Here is a 12,178-nt window from a genome sequence, read left to right as displayed (position 1 = left end):
CGGCGGCCTTTGATTCCAAAGGCAGGCGTCTCGGTGGCTGTGACCATGGGATTGCGTTTGTGGGCTGGACAACTAGTCTTTGTTTCGCTGGATGAGTGGCTACTGTTAAGAGGCTGCTGGTCCTGAGCACGCTGGGAGCGGGTGGCCGGAAGGGACGGGCCCGTGGGAGCTGCCTCCCGGACCCAGCGCCGAGGGGGTCGTGTAGCTCCCCTTTCGTTCCAGCGTCGGTCACGTCCTTTTAGGTCTCCCCTACTTGGAAACACCACACTCGTTTTTTAGGGAGAAGGGCACCCACAGAATAGAACGCTCGACTCCTAGAGGCTAAGCGTGTGGGTCGGGGGCGTGGCTACCGTGTGCTGTCCCCTTAGAGTTTCACGGGCAGCGCTCTGGCTGCGCTGGTGAAAGGCCTCCCGGAGACCCTGGAGAGGCAGTTCGAGTACGAGGACCCCGTCGTGCGGGGCGGCAAGCAGCTGCTGCACAGCCCGTTCTTCAAGGTAACGTGGCTTGGGGCAGCGCGGGGGCACCCGGGAGCCTCCTGTGCAGGCGCGTGTCGGGGTGTCGCCGGAAGCGGGGCCGAACAGCTCCGCCGCCCGGACCGTCAGCACGGCTGGCGAGGCTCCCCAGGGAGGCTCCACGGAGGGCGGCCTGGGCACCTTCACACGAGGGCGGCCTGGGCACCTTCACACGAGGGCGGCCTGGGCGCGTCGTGTCAGCGAGGGCGGCGTGGGCTGCACGTCGGCGTGACCCTGCGTGACCCTTTGCAGGTGCTGGTGGCTCTTGCTTGTGACTTGGAGCTAGACACGCTCCCCTGCTGCGCCGAGACGCACAAGTGGGCCTGGTTCCGCAGGTACTGCATGGCCTCCCGCGTGGCCGTGGCCCTGGACAGGCGGACGCCGCTGCCCCGGCTGTTTCTGGACGAGGTACGCGCGGGTGTGGGAGTCGCCTTTGGGAGCAAAACGCGGTCTTCCACCGAGTGCGGAGCACCTGAGGAGAGGCCCCTCCTCATGGGAACGAGGGGCTGCTGACGCTCCGTGACGCTCAGACAGGGAGCCCTGGTTCCTGCCAACTGAGACCCAGTGCTGGTGCTGCTCTCCCCGGGACTCCGGCCTGCGCGCCTCGGTGTCCCATTGTCCTGAGAGACGGGCGTGTGGTGGCCTCACTGTGTGCCGTCTAGGTGGCGAAGAAGATCCGCGAGCTCATGGCGGACGGCGAGGCCATGGACGTCCTGCACGAGAGCCACGACGTCTTCCGGAGGGAGCACGACGAGCAGCTGGTGCAGTGGATGAGCAGGTCGCTGCGGCGGGAGCGGCGGGAGCGGGACACGCTTCACACGGGGACATGCTTCGGGGGGGACACGCTTCACACGGGGACACGCTTCGGGGGGGACACGCTTCAGGCGGGGAGCGCCCACGTTCATTGTTCGCTTCTCTCGGCTCTAGGCGCCCGGACGACTGGACTCTGTCTGCCGGCGGCAGCGGCACGATCTACGGATGGGGACATAACCACAGGGGCCAGCTCGGGGGCATCGAGGGGGCGAAGGTGAAGGTGCCCACCCCCTGCGAAGCCCTGGCCACCCTCAGGCCCGTTCAGTTAATTGGCGGAGAGCAGACTCTGTTCGCGGTCACAGCCGATGGGAAGGTAAGGGTGCGTTCCCCGTCGTCGGCATGGACACCGCGGGACGCAGAGCCGCGGGGTGGGGGTGGTCCTGGATGTGGACTCCTGCGGCCTCGCCTCCAGGCCGTCGCCCTGGGGTGCTGGGGGCAGGCCCCCCAAGCATCCCTGCGGAACCACCTGGGTCTAAACTTGCAGGCTCTTATTTTGAACAAGTGTTACCGTGGTTTCCTGTCCGTGACCCGGGAGGTGTCTTCCTGTTTCCTTTGCTGCTCTTTAAGCAACTGCTGCTGGTGTGTGTGGGACTCGCCGGGGGTTACACACTGACCCTGTGTCTGGCCTTCATTCCACTCCTCTCTCCCGTGTAGCTCAGGGATTGCGGGGTCTTCTTTACGGCGAGCCATCGTCTGTGACTGGACCCTGCGCCTCCTCGCCGGGTCCCGCCCGTGGGAGAAGGGCCCGCTGGGCTGTGGGGGGCAGAGCAGGGCCTGCCAGGCGTCCTCCTGGGTCCAGGCAGGCCCGCTCAGTCCACCTGCCACCTTGGTTCACGTCCGTCCTGTCTTTGGGTTCCCTTCCTACGCGGCTTTGCCGCAGCCTTTACGTCTTTATAGGAGAGACGTTTGCCGTGCCGTCGGAAGTGGCAGTCTGGATTTTAAAAAGTTAGCGATAAAAGATATTTGCATCCCGAGACGGCACGTTCCCTATGGGTGTTTCTGTGGGCGCTGTTGTCGGCGACCTGCCGGCAGTAAAGGACGAACCCTTGCTTGTTGTCGCTGGCGTCAGTTATAGCTGGCGTCTGGACGAAAGGATGTCCCAGGAAGGAGACCTCACTTGCAAACGCATTTTGTGAACTTGGTGTTTCAAACAGTTGCAGCTGCCTCGCTGGTGGCGAGAGCTCTGCGGAGCAGATAACCCGCACCCGCGCGGCGTGTAGCTCTCAGCTTTGTCTCTGGGGTGGGAACGTCTAGGGCACTGGCGGGGCTTCAGTTACTCCGACGCAGGCTCTTGGGGTAAAGCCGTTTCTGTTGCTCCCTGTCCTAGCTGTACGCCACCGGGTACGGCGCCGGCGGCCGGCTCGGTGTCGGGGGCACGGAGTCGGTGTCCACCCCAACGCTGCTCGAGTCCATCCAGCACGTGTTCATCAGGAAGGTGGCCGTGAACTCGGGGGGCAAGCACTGCCTCGCCCTCTCCTCCGAAGGAGAGGTGTACTCCTGGGGCGAGGCCGAGGACGGGAAGCTGGGCCACGGCAACCGGAGGTACCTGTGCGGCGCGCGTGCCGCGCTCTCCTTCTCGGGGTTCCGTGCTGGTGTCTGTCAGCCCAGCCCTCAGCACAGCATCCACCACCGTCTGCTTCGGGGGGACTCCCGGGGACAAGTTCATGAACGGTGTGTGTGGTCTTATCTGCCTGACACCTCAACTGGGGCAGCAATTCTGAGTTTGTTTTTATTGATTTCCGAGAGGAAGGGAGAGGGAGAGAGAGATGGAAACATCAGTGATGAGAGAGCATCATGGATCGGCTGCCTCCCTGGGTATGGCGCCCGCAGCCCGGGCCTGTGTCCTGACCTGGAATGGAACCCTGACCTCCTGGTTCCTAGGCCGACACTCAACCTCGAGCCGTGCCGCCGGGCTGGGGTGTCTTGTTATTGTCACAGTCGGGGGAAAATAAGCAGGAACACCGGTCAGAGCAGCAAAAAGAAAACAATCCAAAAAGATGAGGTGGCGTCAGGGGCCTCTGGGACAGAGCACCGGAGGCTGTCGGTGGGAGGAGGATGGGGACTGGAGGAGAGGGAGGGAGTCGGCCGTGCAGGCGGCGTCACAGCACAGGCAGGGACTCGGTGCGGCCCAGGAGACAGCAGTGACACTGACGGTGAGGGGCCGCGGGTGTGAGACTTAGCCAGTGGCGTGAGGCCTCGCCTGTGCGCCCCGGAGCTGACGGAAGGCTGCACGGCAGCTGTAACTGACGAGTTCAGTGCAAAAAGGAACTCGACCTGCAGGGTGTAGATCGAGGAGTGCACACGGAATACGTGAGCACCCAGCCAGAGCCTGCGTGCGACACCGCCAGGGTTAACCTGCCTCTCAGGGTGCTTGTGGCCTCTTTGCAGTCCCTGTGACCGCCCTCGTGTCGTCGAGTCTCTGAGAGGCACCGAGGTGGTGGACATCGCTGCCGGCGGAGCCCACAGCGCCTGCGTCACCTCTGCCGGCGACCTCTACACGTGGGGCAAAGGCCGGTACGGCCGCCTGGGCCATAGCGACAGCGAGGACCAGCTCAAGCCCAAGCTGGTGAGGCGGCGTCCGGGGCGCGGGCCACTCTGCTGGGGTCGGCGGTCACGGCTCAGTGTGGACAAGCGGGTTTTCTTTTTGGTGCAACTAACAGCCACTTGGTGTGTGCTCTGTGGGTCATTAGAGAGGACGGTCCTCGACCTGCCTTTGTGTTTTCCCTGGTGGGCGGTCCTTGGCAGCTCGAGAAATCGGGGTCTTCTAGAAACCCCTGTGGCAGGGAGCGCAGGGGGTTGGCCCCCAGGGCCCGGGGCTGCTTCCTGGGATGCATACCCCTGTCTGCTGCGGGGTGCCCCCCGGGTGGCTGCGGGGTGCCCCCAGGGCGGCTGTGGGGTGCCCCTGGGCGGCTGCAGGGTGCCCCTGGGCGGCTGCAGGGTGCGTTCTGTGTGGCCTCAGGGTCATGAAAATGTGGACTCAGAAAGCCTCCCTCAGGTGGGCCTAGCCGTGTGGTCAGAACACCTCCATGTCCCTTCCTCAAAGGTGGAGGCCCTTCAGGGCCATCGCGTGGTCGACGTCGCCTGTGGCAGTGGCGACGCCCAGACGCTCTGCCTCACAGATGACGACACAGTGTGGTCCTGGGGCGACGGGGACTACGGCAAGCTCGGCCGCGGGGGCAGCGACGGCTGTAAAGTGCCCATGAAGGTACCTCTGGCCCTGAGCCTGGTCCCCGCGGGTGGGGCGGCCCAGCCACTCCTCCCTCTTCGCCGCCCGCCCGTGGGTGTGGGGGAGGAGCTAGGGCCCCGCCTGCGAGGTGTTGCAGGTGCGGCTGCTCCTGCCCACGGCCTGGGCTTGGCCAGTGGAGGGTTCAGCGGGAATAAACGCAGGGCGAGGGTGAGGGCGAGGCTCTCCGCTTCCTCCTCGGATGGTTGTCGGTCTCTGGTGGCTGCTGAGTGACCTCTCCTGCAGATCGACTCGCTCACGGGCCTGGGCGTGGTGAAGGTGGAGTGTGGGTCCCAGTTCTCGGTCGCCCTGACCAAGTCCGGCACCGTCTACACCTGGTACGCGAGGCTGGCCCCCAGGGCGGGGGGCTCACCTGAGGTGGTGTTCACGGCCTTGGTGGAAGGTCCGTGACCTCCCTGCGGGCTGGGGTGTGTCTCGGAGCCAGCGCTGGCCCAGGAGGCGGGGTGGGGCGGGGCAGTGGTGGCCTCGCCCCCTGAGCCTGTCTCTTGCGCAGGGGCAAAGGGGACTACCACCGGCTGGGCCACGGCTCCGACGACCACGTGCGGAGGCCGCGGCAGGTGCAGGGGCTGCAGGGGAAGAAGGTCATCGCCATCGCCACGGGCTCCCTGCACTGCGTGTGCTGCACCGAGGAGGGTAGGTGGCAGCCTCTGCGTCCTGGGAGCGTCCCAGCCTTAGGCCCATGAACACGTCACCGTTCACACTGCACAGGGAAGAGCTGGCCTTAGGCCTGCGTGCAGGCTGGGCCCTCGCTGGCCCGGAACAGGGTTTTGGGAGGGCCCCCCCCCCCCCCACCAGAGCCCCGTGTCTGCAGAGGGGGCAGTGTTTAAGGGACAGGGCCTGGGGCGCGTGGTGTGAGGAGACACTAGGTCTCAGGGTCCGCAGGGAGGGCCGTGCGCTCTCCTCACGTAGCTCCTTGGTCTCCGTTCACCTTCAGGTGAGGTTTACACCTGGGGTGACAACGACGAGGGGCAGCTGGGGGACGGGACCACCAACGCCATCCAGAGGCCGAGGCTGGTGGCCGCCCTGCAGGGGAGGAAGGTCAACCGCGTGGCCTGCGGCTCGGCACACACGCTGGCCTGGTCGACCAGCAAGCCCGCCAGCGCCGGGAAGCTGCCCGCACAGGTGGGTGCTGCGGGTGGGGGCTCAGGTGCACCTGGTGGCGGGTCCCTGTGTGTGGCCTAGGCCCTCCGCTGGAAGCGATTCGGGCTCACGCGTGCAGCCCTGGCATTCACGTCAGCCAGACGTCTGAGTGTCAGTGAGACGCTCACCTGCATTCAGAATCGCACGAAGGATGTAAAACCGGCTGACCGCACGGGCCACCACGCTCAGCAAACATGGCTGCAGACTAGTTATTCCCGCCTTTTCCTCGATGGCTCGGCTGAAGCCAAGCGGCCAGATAGTGATGAGATTTCCCAAACCACACCGGACGCAGGCGTCCCGCAGAGCCGTGCAGGGCGGTGACCCCGCCTGCCTCTGTTCCAGGTGCCCATGGAGTACAACCACCTGCAGGAGCTCCCGGTCGTCGCCCTGCGGAACCGGCTGCTGCTGCTGCACCACCTCTCCGAGCTCTTCTGCCCCTGCATCCCCATGTTCGACCTGGAGGGCGCCCTGGGCGAGACGGGGCTGGGGCCCGCCGTGGGCTTCGACACCCTGCGGGGCATCCTCATCTCCCAGGGCAAGGTACCCGCCTCCGCGGGCGGGCGGGCGGGCGGGGTCTGCGTGAGCTTTGACCCCGGACAGCTGTCGGGGCTCGGCCGGCGCCGCACCGGCGTTGGGGCCTCCGTGCGGACCGACAGCGCCCTGCTGCCCGCGCCCGGTTCTCACCTTGCCGTGTTCCCTCAGGAGGTGGCTTTCCGGAAGGTGGTGCAGGCAACGATGGTGCGAGACCGCCAGCACGGGCCCGTGGTGGAGCTGAACCGCATCCAGGTGACGGTGACGGGGCCTCTGCCTCAGACGGGGCGGCGTGGCTGCCAGCCGGCCCTGGGCGGGGCGGGGGCGGGGACACCCCTGGGCCACGCCCTCGCTCTAGAGGGCAGGTGCCGCAAGCAAGGAGGCTTGAACCCAGAGCACAGATACAGACGAGCGGAGGGGAAGTAAAAACGGCGTGTCCCTCCGCCACAGCCCGCAAGGCCAGGTGGGCTGCCCGTGCCCCGTGTCCTGGGCCGAGGCCTCTGCGGGGCTAGAGGCTGTGCCGTCCCTGGGAGTCTGTCCGCAGGCTGCAGCCCGGCGGGCACATCTCCTCCCCCCTCGGGTTCTAGGTGCCCGTCCCCATCTCTGTCGCCCAGCCTCACACTCCCGGCCCTCGTGGCTCTGCCCTTCATGGGCCGAGTCACTGCTGTGTCCCACGGGACCAGAGGACCGAGGGAGAGGGACTGTCTCCAGGTCCCACGGCTGCCCATGTGGCGCCCGCCAGTCATTGAACACCAAGGGAGGCCGCGGGGCCTCCCCCAGCAGTGGCAGGAGCCCCGAAGAGCAGGCTGCTTGTTCCACACCCTGTGCTGACACATGACGGACACACACACACACACACACACACACACACACACACACCACCACCACCACCACCACCCCCACATGCTCTGGACTCGCTCGGGCGTTTTGGGTCAAGTGTCAATCTGTGGTTTGCTGTGGAGCACGTGTGGCCGCGTGGGGGAAGAGGCCCTGCGGGGACATCAGCAGGCACAGCGCTGTGCTGGGGTGGCGGCCGCGCCCCGAACAAGCAGGCTATTGAGTGAGGCTGGAGGAAGCCTCTCTTCCCCACCTCGGAGGCACGCTGCTCTCCGCCCTTCTGGTCTCAGCCGCCATCAGTGAGCCGATGGGCAGGTTGCTGGCCACAGGCCTCCTCAGCCGGGCCCTCAGCGGGCAGCTCCTGGTCAGGCGACGCCCTGGGAGAGCGTCCTGCCTGTGGGAGGAGCTCCTGGCGGGATCGCGTCGCAGCTGGGTTAGCTTGCTGGCAGCATGGAAGCCAGGGCACGGCAGCAGGGTCTAGCTTAGGTCTGGGGCGGGTGTGTGTGCTCCTCTGAAGGCTTAGGAAGTCCAGGGGCGGACAGGAAAGCCCCCTGCCATGAGGCGGGCTCCGTCTCGACGTCACCTGGCGCGGCAGTTCGGTGGACCTCGCTCGGTCTTGTGGGGGCACACGCCTGCGTTGGCTCTGCAGGCAGCAGCTGCTCAGGTCCTGCCCAGAAGCACAGGGGCCCAGGCCGGAGTCAGGGCCTGACGGGCGAGGGCCCAGGGCTGGCATTGTCCTCGAGCGCCCGGGCTGTCAGCCTGCGCCTCCTGCGGCGCCAGCTCCCTGTCCTTCCTCCTCAGGTCAAGCGTTCCCGCAGCAAAGGTGGCCTGGCGGGCCCCGACGGCACCAAGTCCGTCTTCGGGCAGATGTGCGCCAAGATGAGCTCCTTCAGCCCCGACAGCCTGCTCCTGCCTCACCGCGTCTGGAAGGTCAAGTTCGTGGGTAAGAGCCGTGGGCGCGGGGCGGTGGTACCATGGCCGGGGGTGCCGGGCTCTGTGGGGGGCGGAGCTGCTCCTGCAGGGCTTGGGGGCTGGGGGGAGGGCGGGACAGTGGCTCACTCTCCTTCCCCCGAAGGTGAATCTGTGGACGATTGTGGAGGCGGCTACAGCGAGTCCATCGCCGAGATCTGTGAGGAGCTGCAGAATGGACTCACGCCCCTTCTGATTGTGACACCCAACGGGAGGGACGAGTCGGGGGCCAACCGAGACTGCTACCTGCTCAGCCCCGCCGCCCGGGCGCCCGTGCACACCAACATGTTCCGCTTCCTGGGTGCGCCCTCCCTCCAGCCTCCTGGCTGCTCTGTCCTGGGGAGGTGGGGGGGCAGCCAGACCGTGGCCTGAGCAGAGAGCAGCAGCAAATTAGGACCAGGCGGGCCTTTGGGGCACACCTCCTGAGTCGGGGTGGTGTTGGTGGGGGGAGCGGGCCGGGTGGAGGGAGCTGGACGCCCTGCCATTGATTCCGATGCCCGTCGCGGCCCTGGCCGCACAGGAGTGCTGCTGGGCATCGCTATCCGCACCGGGAGCCCCCTGAGCCTCAGTCTGGCCGAGCCCGTCTGGAAGCAGCTGGCGGGGATGAGCCTCACCATCGCAGACCTCAGCGAGGTGCGCCCGGGCGGCTGGGAAGTGGGGTCCCCGGGTGTGCGCTCCCTCCTGGCCCTGGGGGCTGTGGGCGGGGGTCTGGCTGGGGGGGGGCGGGCAGGGGGACCACCTGGCTCGACACGGACTCCTGTGCTCGGGAAGGTGGACAAGGACTTCATCCCCGGGCTCATGTACATCCGCGACAACGAGGCCACCTCCGAGGAGTTCGAGGCCATGGGCCTGCCCTTCACGGTGCCCAGCGCCAGCGGCCAGGACGTGCAGCTGAGCTCCAGGCACTCGCACATCTCCCTGGACACCCGCGCCGAGTACGTCCGGTTGGCCGTGAGCTACAGGTGCGTGCGGGCTGTGGTGAGGGCGCCCGGCAGACGTCCTGCCGTCCCCTGCGTCCCTTCCTGCCTGGTGCCCCAACGTGCAGGCCTGGGGCGCTTCCCGCGGGGGGCGGGGGGGTGCGGAAAGGAGGACAGAGACGAGAGCCTTGGGGGCAGGGGCCACATCGCCCCCAGGCCGTCCTCGCCGCCCGCCCGCGGAACTCAGGTGGGAGCGCATCTGGTCACCTGGGTGCCTTCCTCTCAGGCTCCATGAATTCGACGAGCAGGTGGCTGCCGTCCGGGAGGGCATGGCCCGCGTCGTGCCCGTGCCCCTGCTCTCGCTCTTCACCGGCTACGAATTGGAGACGATGGTAGGCGGCTCCGCGGCGGCCCCGCTGGCAGGGCCTTTCCGTGGTGACCCCCTCCGCGCCCTAGCTATCTCAGTTCCCCGTGCCCTCGGGGGTCTGGGATGCTCAGCTCAGGAAGCCTGTCTCCTGCCTTCCTCCCTGGCAGCCCTGGGCCCCACGCGTGTCCCCCACCCCCCGCCCCCCGCAGGCCTGGGTACCCACCGGGCCTGAGCGGAAGTGGATGGACAGGGCCCCCTGACCGTGTGCCCCCAGGTGTGCGGCAGCCCGGACATCCCCCTGCACCTGCTGAAGTCAGTGGCCACCTACAAGGGGGTGGAGCCGTCGGCACCCCTGGTGCAGTGGTTCTGGGAGGTGATGGAGGCCTTCTCCAACACGGAGCGCTCCCTCTTCCTGCGCTTCGTGTGGGGCCGCACCCGGCTGCCCAGGACCATCGCCGACTTCCGGGGCCGGGACTTCGTCATCCAGGTGGGCTCCCCGGGCTCGGGCAGCCTCCCGACCTGGTTTTCCCTTCCTTCGGGGGTGGGGGTTCAGAAATGCTGCAGGTGCGGGGCAGCCCCCTGTAGGAAGTGTGTGGGCACCCTTCCCCCCGCCCCGCCCCCCGCGCACAGCACCAGGCAGCCGGCCTGCCTGTGAGCACACTGCGTAGCGCGTGGTCCTCCGGTTGGATGAGAACACCCATTGGAACAAGAGCCGAGCTTTGCTCGAGTCTGAGTCCTCGGTCCCAGGGTCAGAGCCGGCTCTGGTACCTGCCGGTCGCTGGGTGACGGGTCAGGCTGCCCACCCCAGACCTCCCGGGTCGCGGTACTGTCCAGGCTGGGGTCTGTCAGCCACGTGTTGTCATTCTCGCAAAACGTAGGTGGTCCTGGGGGTTGTCCCTCTTCTCACTGGCTTCCTCGTGTCGTAGTCTACAGGGTGCAGGCTGGGGAGTAAGGGGCCGCCCCACCCGGCCGGCCCACCCGCCTCCTCACAGCCGTGATCTCAGAGAAGTCATCGTCACGGTAACCCATTGCTCTTTCACTGCGAGTCTAGGAGCTCTGGTCTCTAAAGGTAGCGGGCCCACGGACTGACGCGTGTCATAGGAACCGGGCGTGGTGAGGGAGGGTCCCCCAGCTCTGACCCTCCCGTTCCAGGTGCTGGACAAGTACAGCCCTCCCGACCACTTCCTGCCCGAGTCCTACACCTGCTTCTTCCTGCTGAAGCTGCCCCGCTACTCCTGCCGGCAGGTGCTGGAGGAGAAGCTCAAGTACGCCATCCACTTCTGCAAGTCCATCGACACGGACGACTACGCCCGCATCGCCCTCACGGGCGAGCCGGCCGCCGAGGACAGCAGCGAAGACTCAGAGAACGAGGACGTGGACTCATTTGCTTCAGACTCAACGCAGGACTATCTCACGGGACACTGAGCGGCGTGGGCCTGCAGGGAGACTCCGTGGCGCGGGGCCTGGGCTCAGCCGGGCGCCGACGGAGCGGCATTGGAACCTGCCCTTCACGCGGCCGCGGACGTGGACATTCGTCCTGCGGACCGAAGGTCTCCCCCCAGATGCTGCATCACCGTGTAAATACGGGCTCCCAGGAACAAATAAAGCCTTCTGTGGGGCCGCCAGCCCTTCTGCTTCCGCGTCTGCACTGTCTCAATTGTACATGGAAATCTGCGTGACCGTTGATCGATTATAAATATAAATGCTTCACTCCATTTTATTCTGAATTTATTAAATGTTTTTGGAACATGAATTGATCAGTGTTACTTGAACGCATCCAGAGGTTATTTCAACCAAAACCCAGAGGCCGGGCGTCCTGTACATATGTGTGTCATGTATGTGCTTAAATTCCACTCCTATAAATAAAGCACTGTCAGAGCTGTGAGCCGTCTCTTACCTGCACGGGGTTGCACAGCCTCCGAGTCAGCCTCCACCAGCACGTCTCTCAGAGCCACCCAGTTAGATGTGTTCGTTGCAGACACCACGCGCCCTGCAGTGACAGAGGCACAGCCATCGGGAGAGGGAGGGTGGGCAGCGGTGCCGGGGCCCTCGGCCCCGTCCGTCCGCAGTCCCAGGACATCCCTCTGGCCCAGGGTCAGGGTGCTTCCGGTCCCTTCGGCCCCTCCCTGTCCTGGCCCCGTCCGTCCGCAGTCCCAGGACATCCCTCTGGCCCGGGGTCAGGGTGCTTCCGGTCCCCTCGGCCCTGGGCTGGCCTTTGAGCTGCTTGTCCTGGGCTGAGGCACTAGACTCTGCCCTTTGGCCTTGGCTGGGCTATTGCGGGCTGGGCCCATGGAAATCAAATTGACCCGGGCCATGGGGAAGCCCCGGTCTCCACAAGATGGCCTTGCGGGAAAGACCCTTCAGTGAGCATCTGTGGCCTCAGAGCCAAGGTTGAAAGGGCTGCTGACTCTCCAGGGGGAGAGGTGCCTGTGCAACTCACTCGGACACCCCTGAGGCGGGCTCCCTGGGGCCTGCTGGAGGGACAGGAGCTGCTGAGGGGCTAGGCTGCGCTCTTCTGGTCCAGGATGGGCTCTTTGGGGTTTGCTGGGCTTTTGCGGGGGGGGGGGGGCTGCGCAAAAGAAAATTTAGGCAGACGATGCCCTCCGTGTGGGCGTCCCAGTTCCCGTTATCCCGGAGAACCCTGTTCCCAGCGCCTGGCTACCTTCTATGAAGCAGCGCCTGAAATGCGCACAGCGCGAAGACTGTCCCCGGGCCTTCCCAGAATACCTGGAGCCCCCTCTGCATATTCCGAGTGCGCCCCCGCGGCAGCTCTGGGGTGAGGGGGCCCCTCCTCCTCCTAGTCCTGGGGCCGCCTGGGGGCGGGGCGGGGCCGCCTGGGGGCGGGGCC

At 66.3% G+C, this 12,178-nt stretch overlaps 1 protein-coding gene across 1 annotated transcript in view; it reads left to right on the top strand.

Annotated features, from left to right (window-relative positions):
- Nucleotides 1–11,083, top strand: part of HERC2 (HECT and RLD domain containing E3 ubiquitin protein ligase 2) — a 72,637-nt gene extending 61,554 nt beyond the window's left edge. Inside the window, exons 75-93 of the mRNA XM_080651456.1 lie at nucleotides 369–494; nucleotides 765–920; nucleotides 1,175–1,290; nucleotides 1,440–1,638; nucleotides 2,653–2,867; nucleotides 3,714–3,891; nucleotides 4,369–4,530; nucleotides 4,795–4,886; nucleotides 5,063–5,202; nucleotides 5,504–5,691; nucleotides 6,052–6,249; nucleotides 6,412–6,495; nucleotides 7,879–8,020; nucleotides 8,153–8,347; nucleotides 8,567–8,679; nucleotides 8,818–9,008; nucleotides 9,250–9,355; nucleotides 9,605–9,817; nucleotides 10,483–11,083. Coding sequence (XP_080507582.1) covers nucleotides 369–494; nucleotides 765–920; nucleotides 1,175–1,290; nucleotides 1,440–1,638; nucleotides 2,653–2,867; nucleotides 3,714–3,891; nucleotides 4,369–4,530; nucleotides 4,795–4,886; nucleotides 5,063–5,202; nucleotides 5,504–5,691; nucleotides 6,052–6,249; nucleotides 6,412–6,495; nucleotides 7,879–8,020; nucleotides 8,153–8,347; nucleotides 8,567–8,679; nucleotides 8,818–9,008; nucleotides 9,250–9,355; nucleotides 9,605–9,817; nucleotides 10,483–10,755 — 3,087 coding nt within the window. The 3' untranslated portion in view covers nucleotides 10,756–11,083. The remainder of the gene's footprint in view (nucleotides 1–368; nucleotides 495–764; nucleotides 921–1,174; nucleotides 1,291–1,439; nucleotides 1,639–2,652; nucleotides 2,868–3,713; nucleotides 3,892–4,368; nucleotides 4,531–4,794; nucleotides 4,887–5,062; nucleotides 5,203–5,503; nucleotides 5,692–6,051; nucleotides 6,250–6,411; nucleotides 6,496–7,878; nucleotides 8,021–8,152; nucleotides 8,348–8,566; nucleotides 8,680–8,817; nucleotides 9,009–9,249; nucleotides 9,356–9,604; nucleotides 9,818–10,482) is intronic.
- The last annotated feature ends 1,095 nt before the right edge of the window (nucleotides 11,084–12,178 follow it).

Source organism: Plecotus auritus, assembly GCF_963455305.1.
Source record: "Plecotus auritus genome assembly, chromosome: 15".
Taxonomy (NCBI): domain Eukaryota; kingdom Metazoa; phylum Chordata; class Mammalia; order Chiroptera; family Vespertilionidae; genus Plecotus; species Plecotus auritus.
Note: the sequence above shows the minus strand (reverse complement) of the source record. Positions and strands in the feature narration are given on the sequence as shown.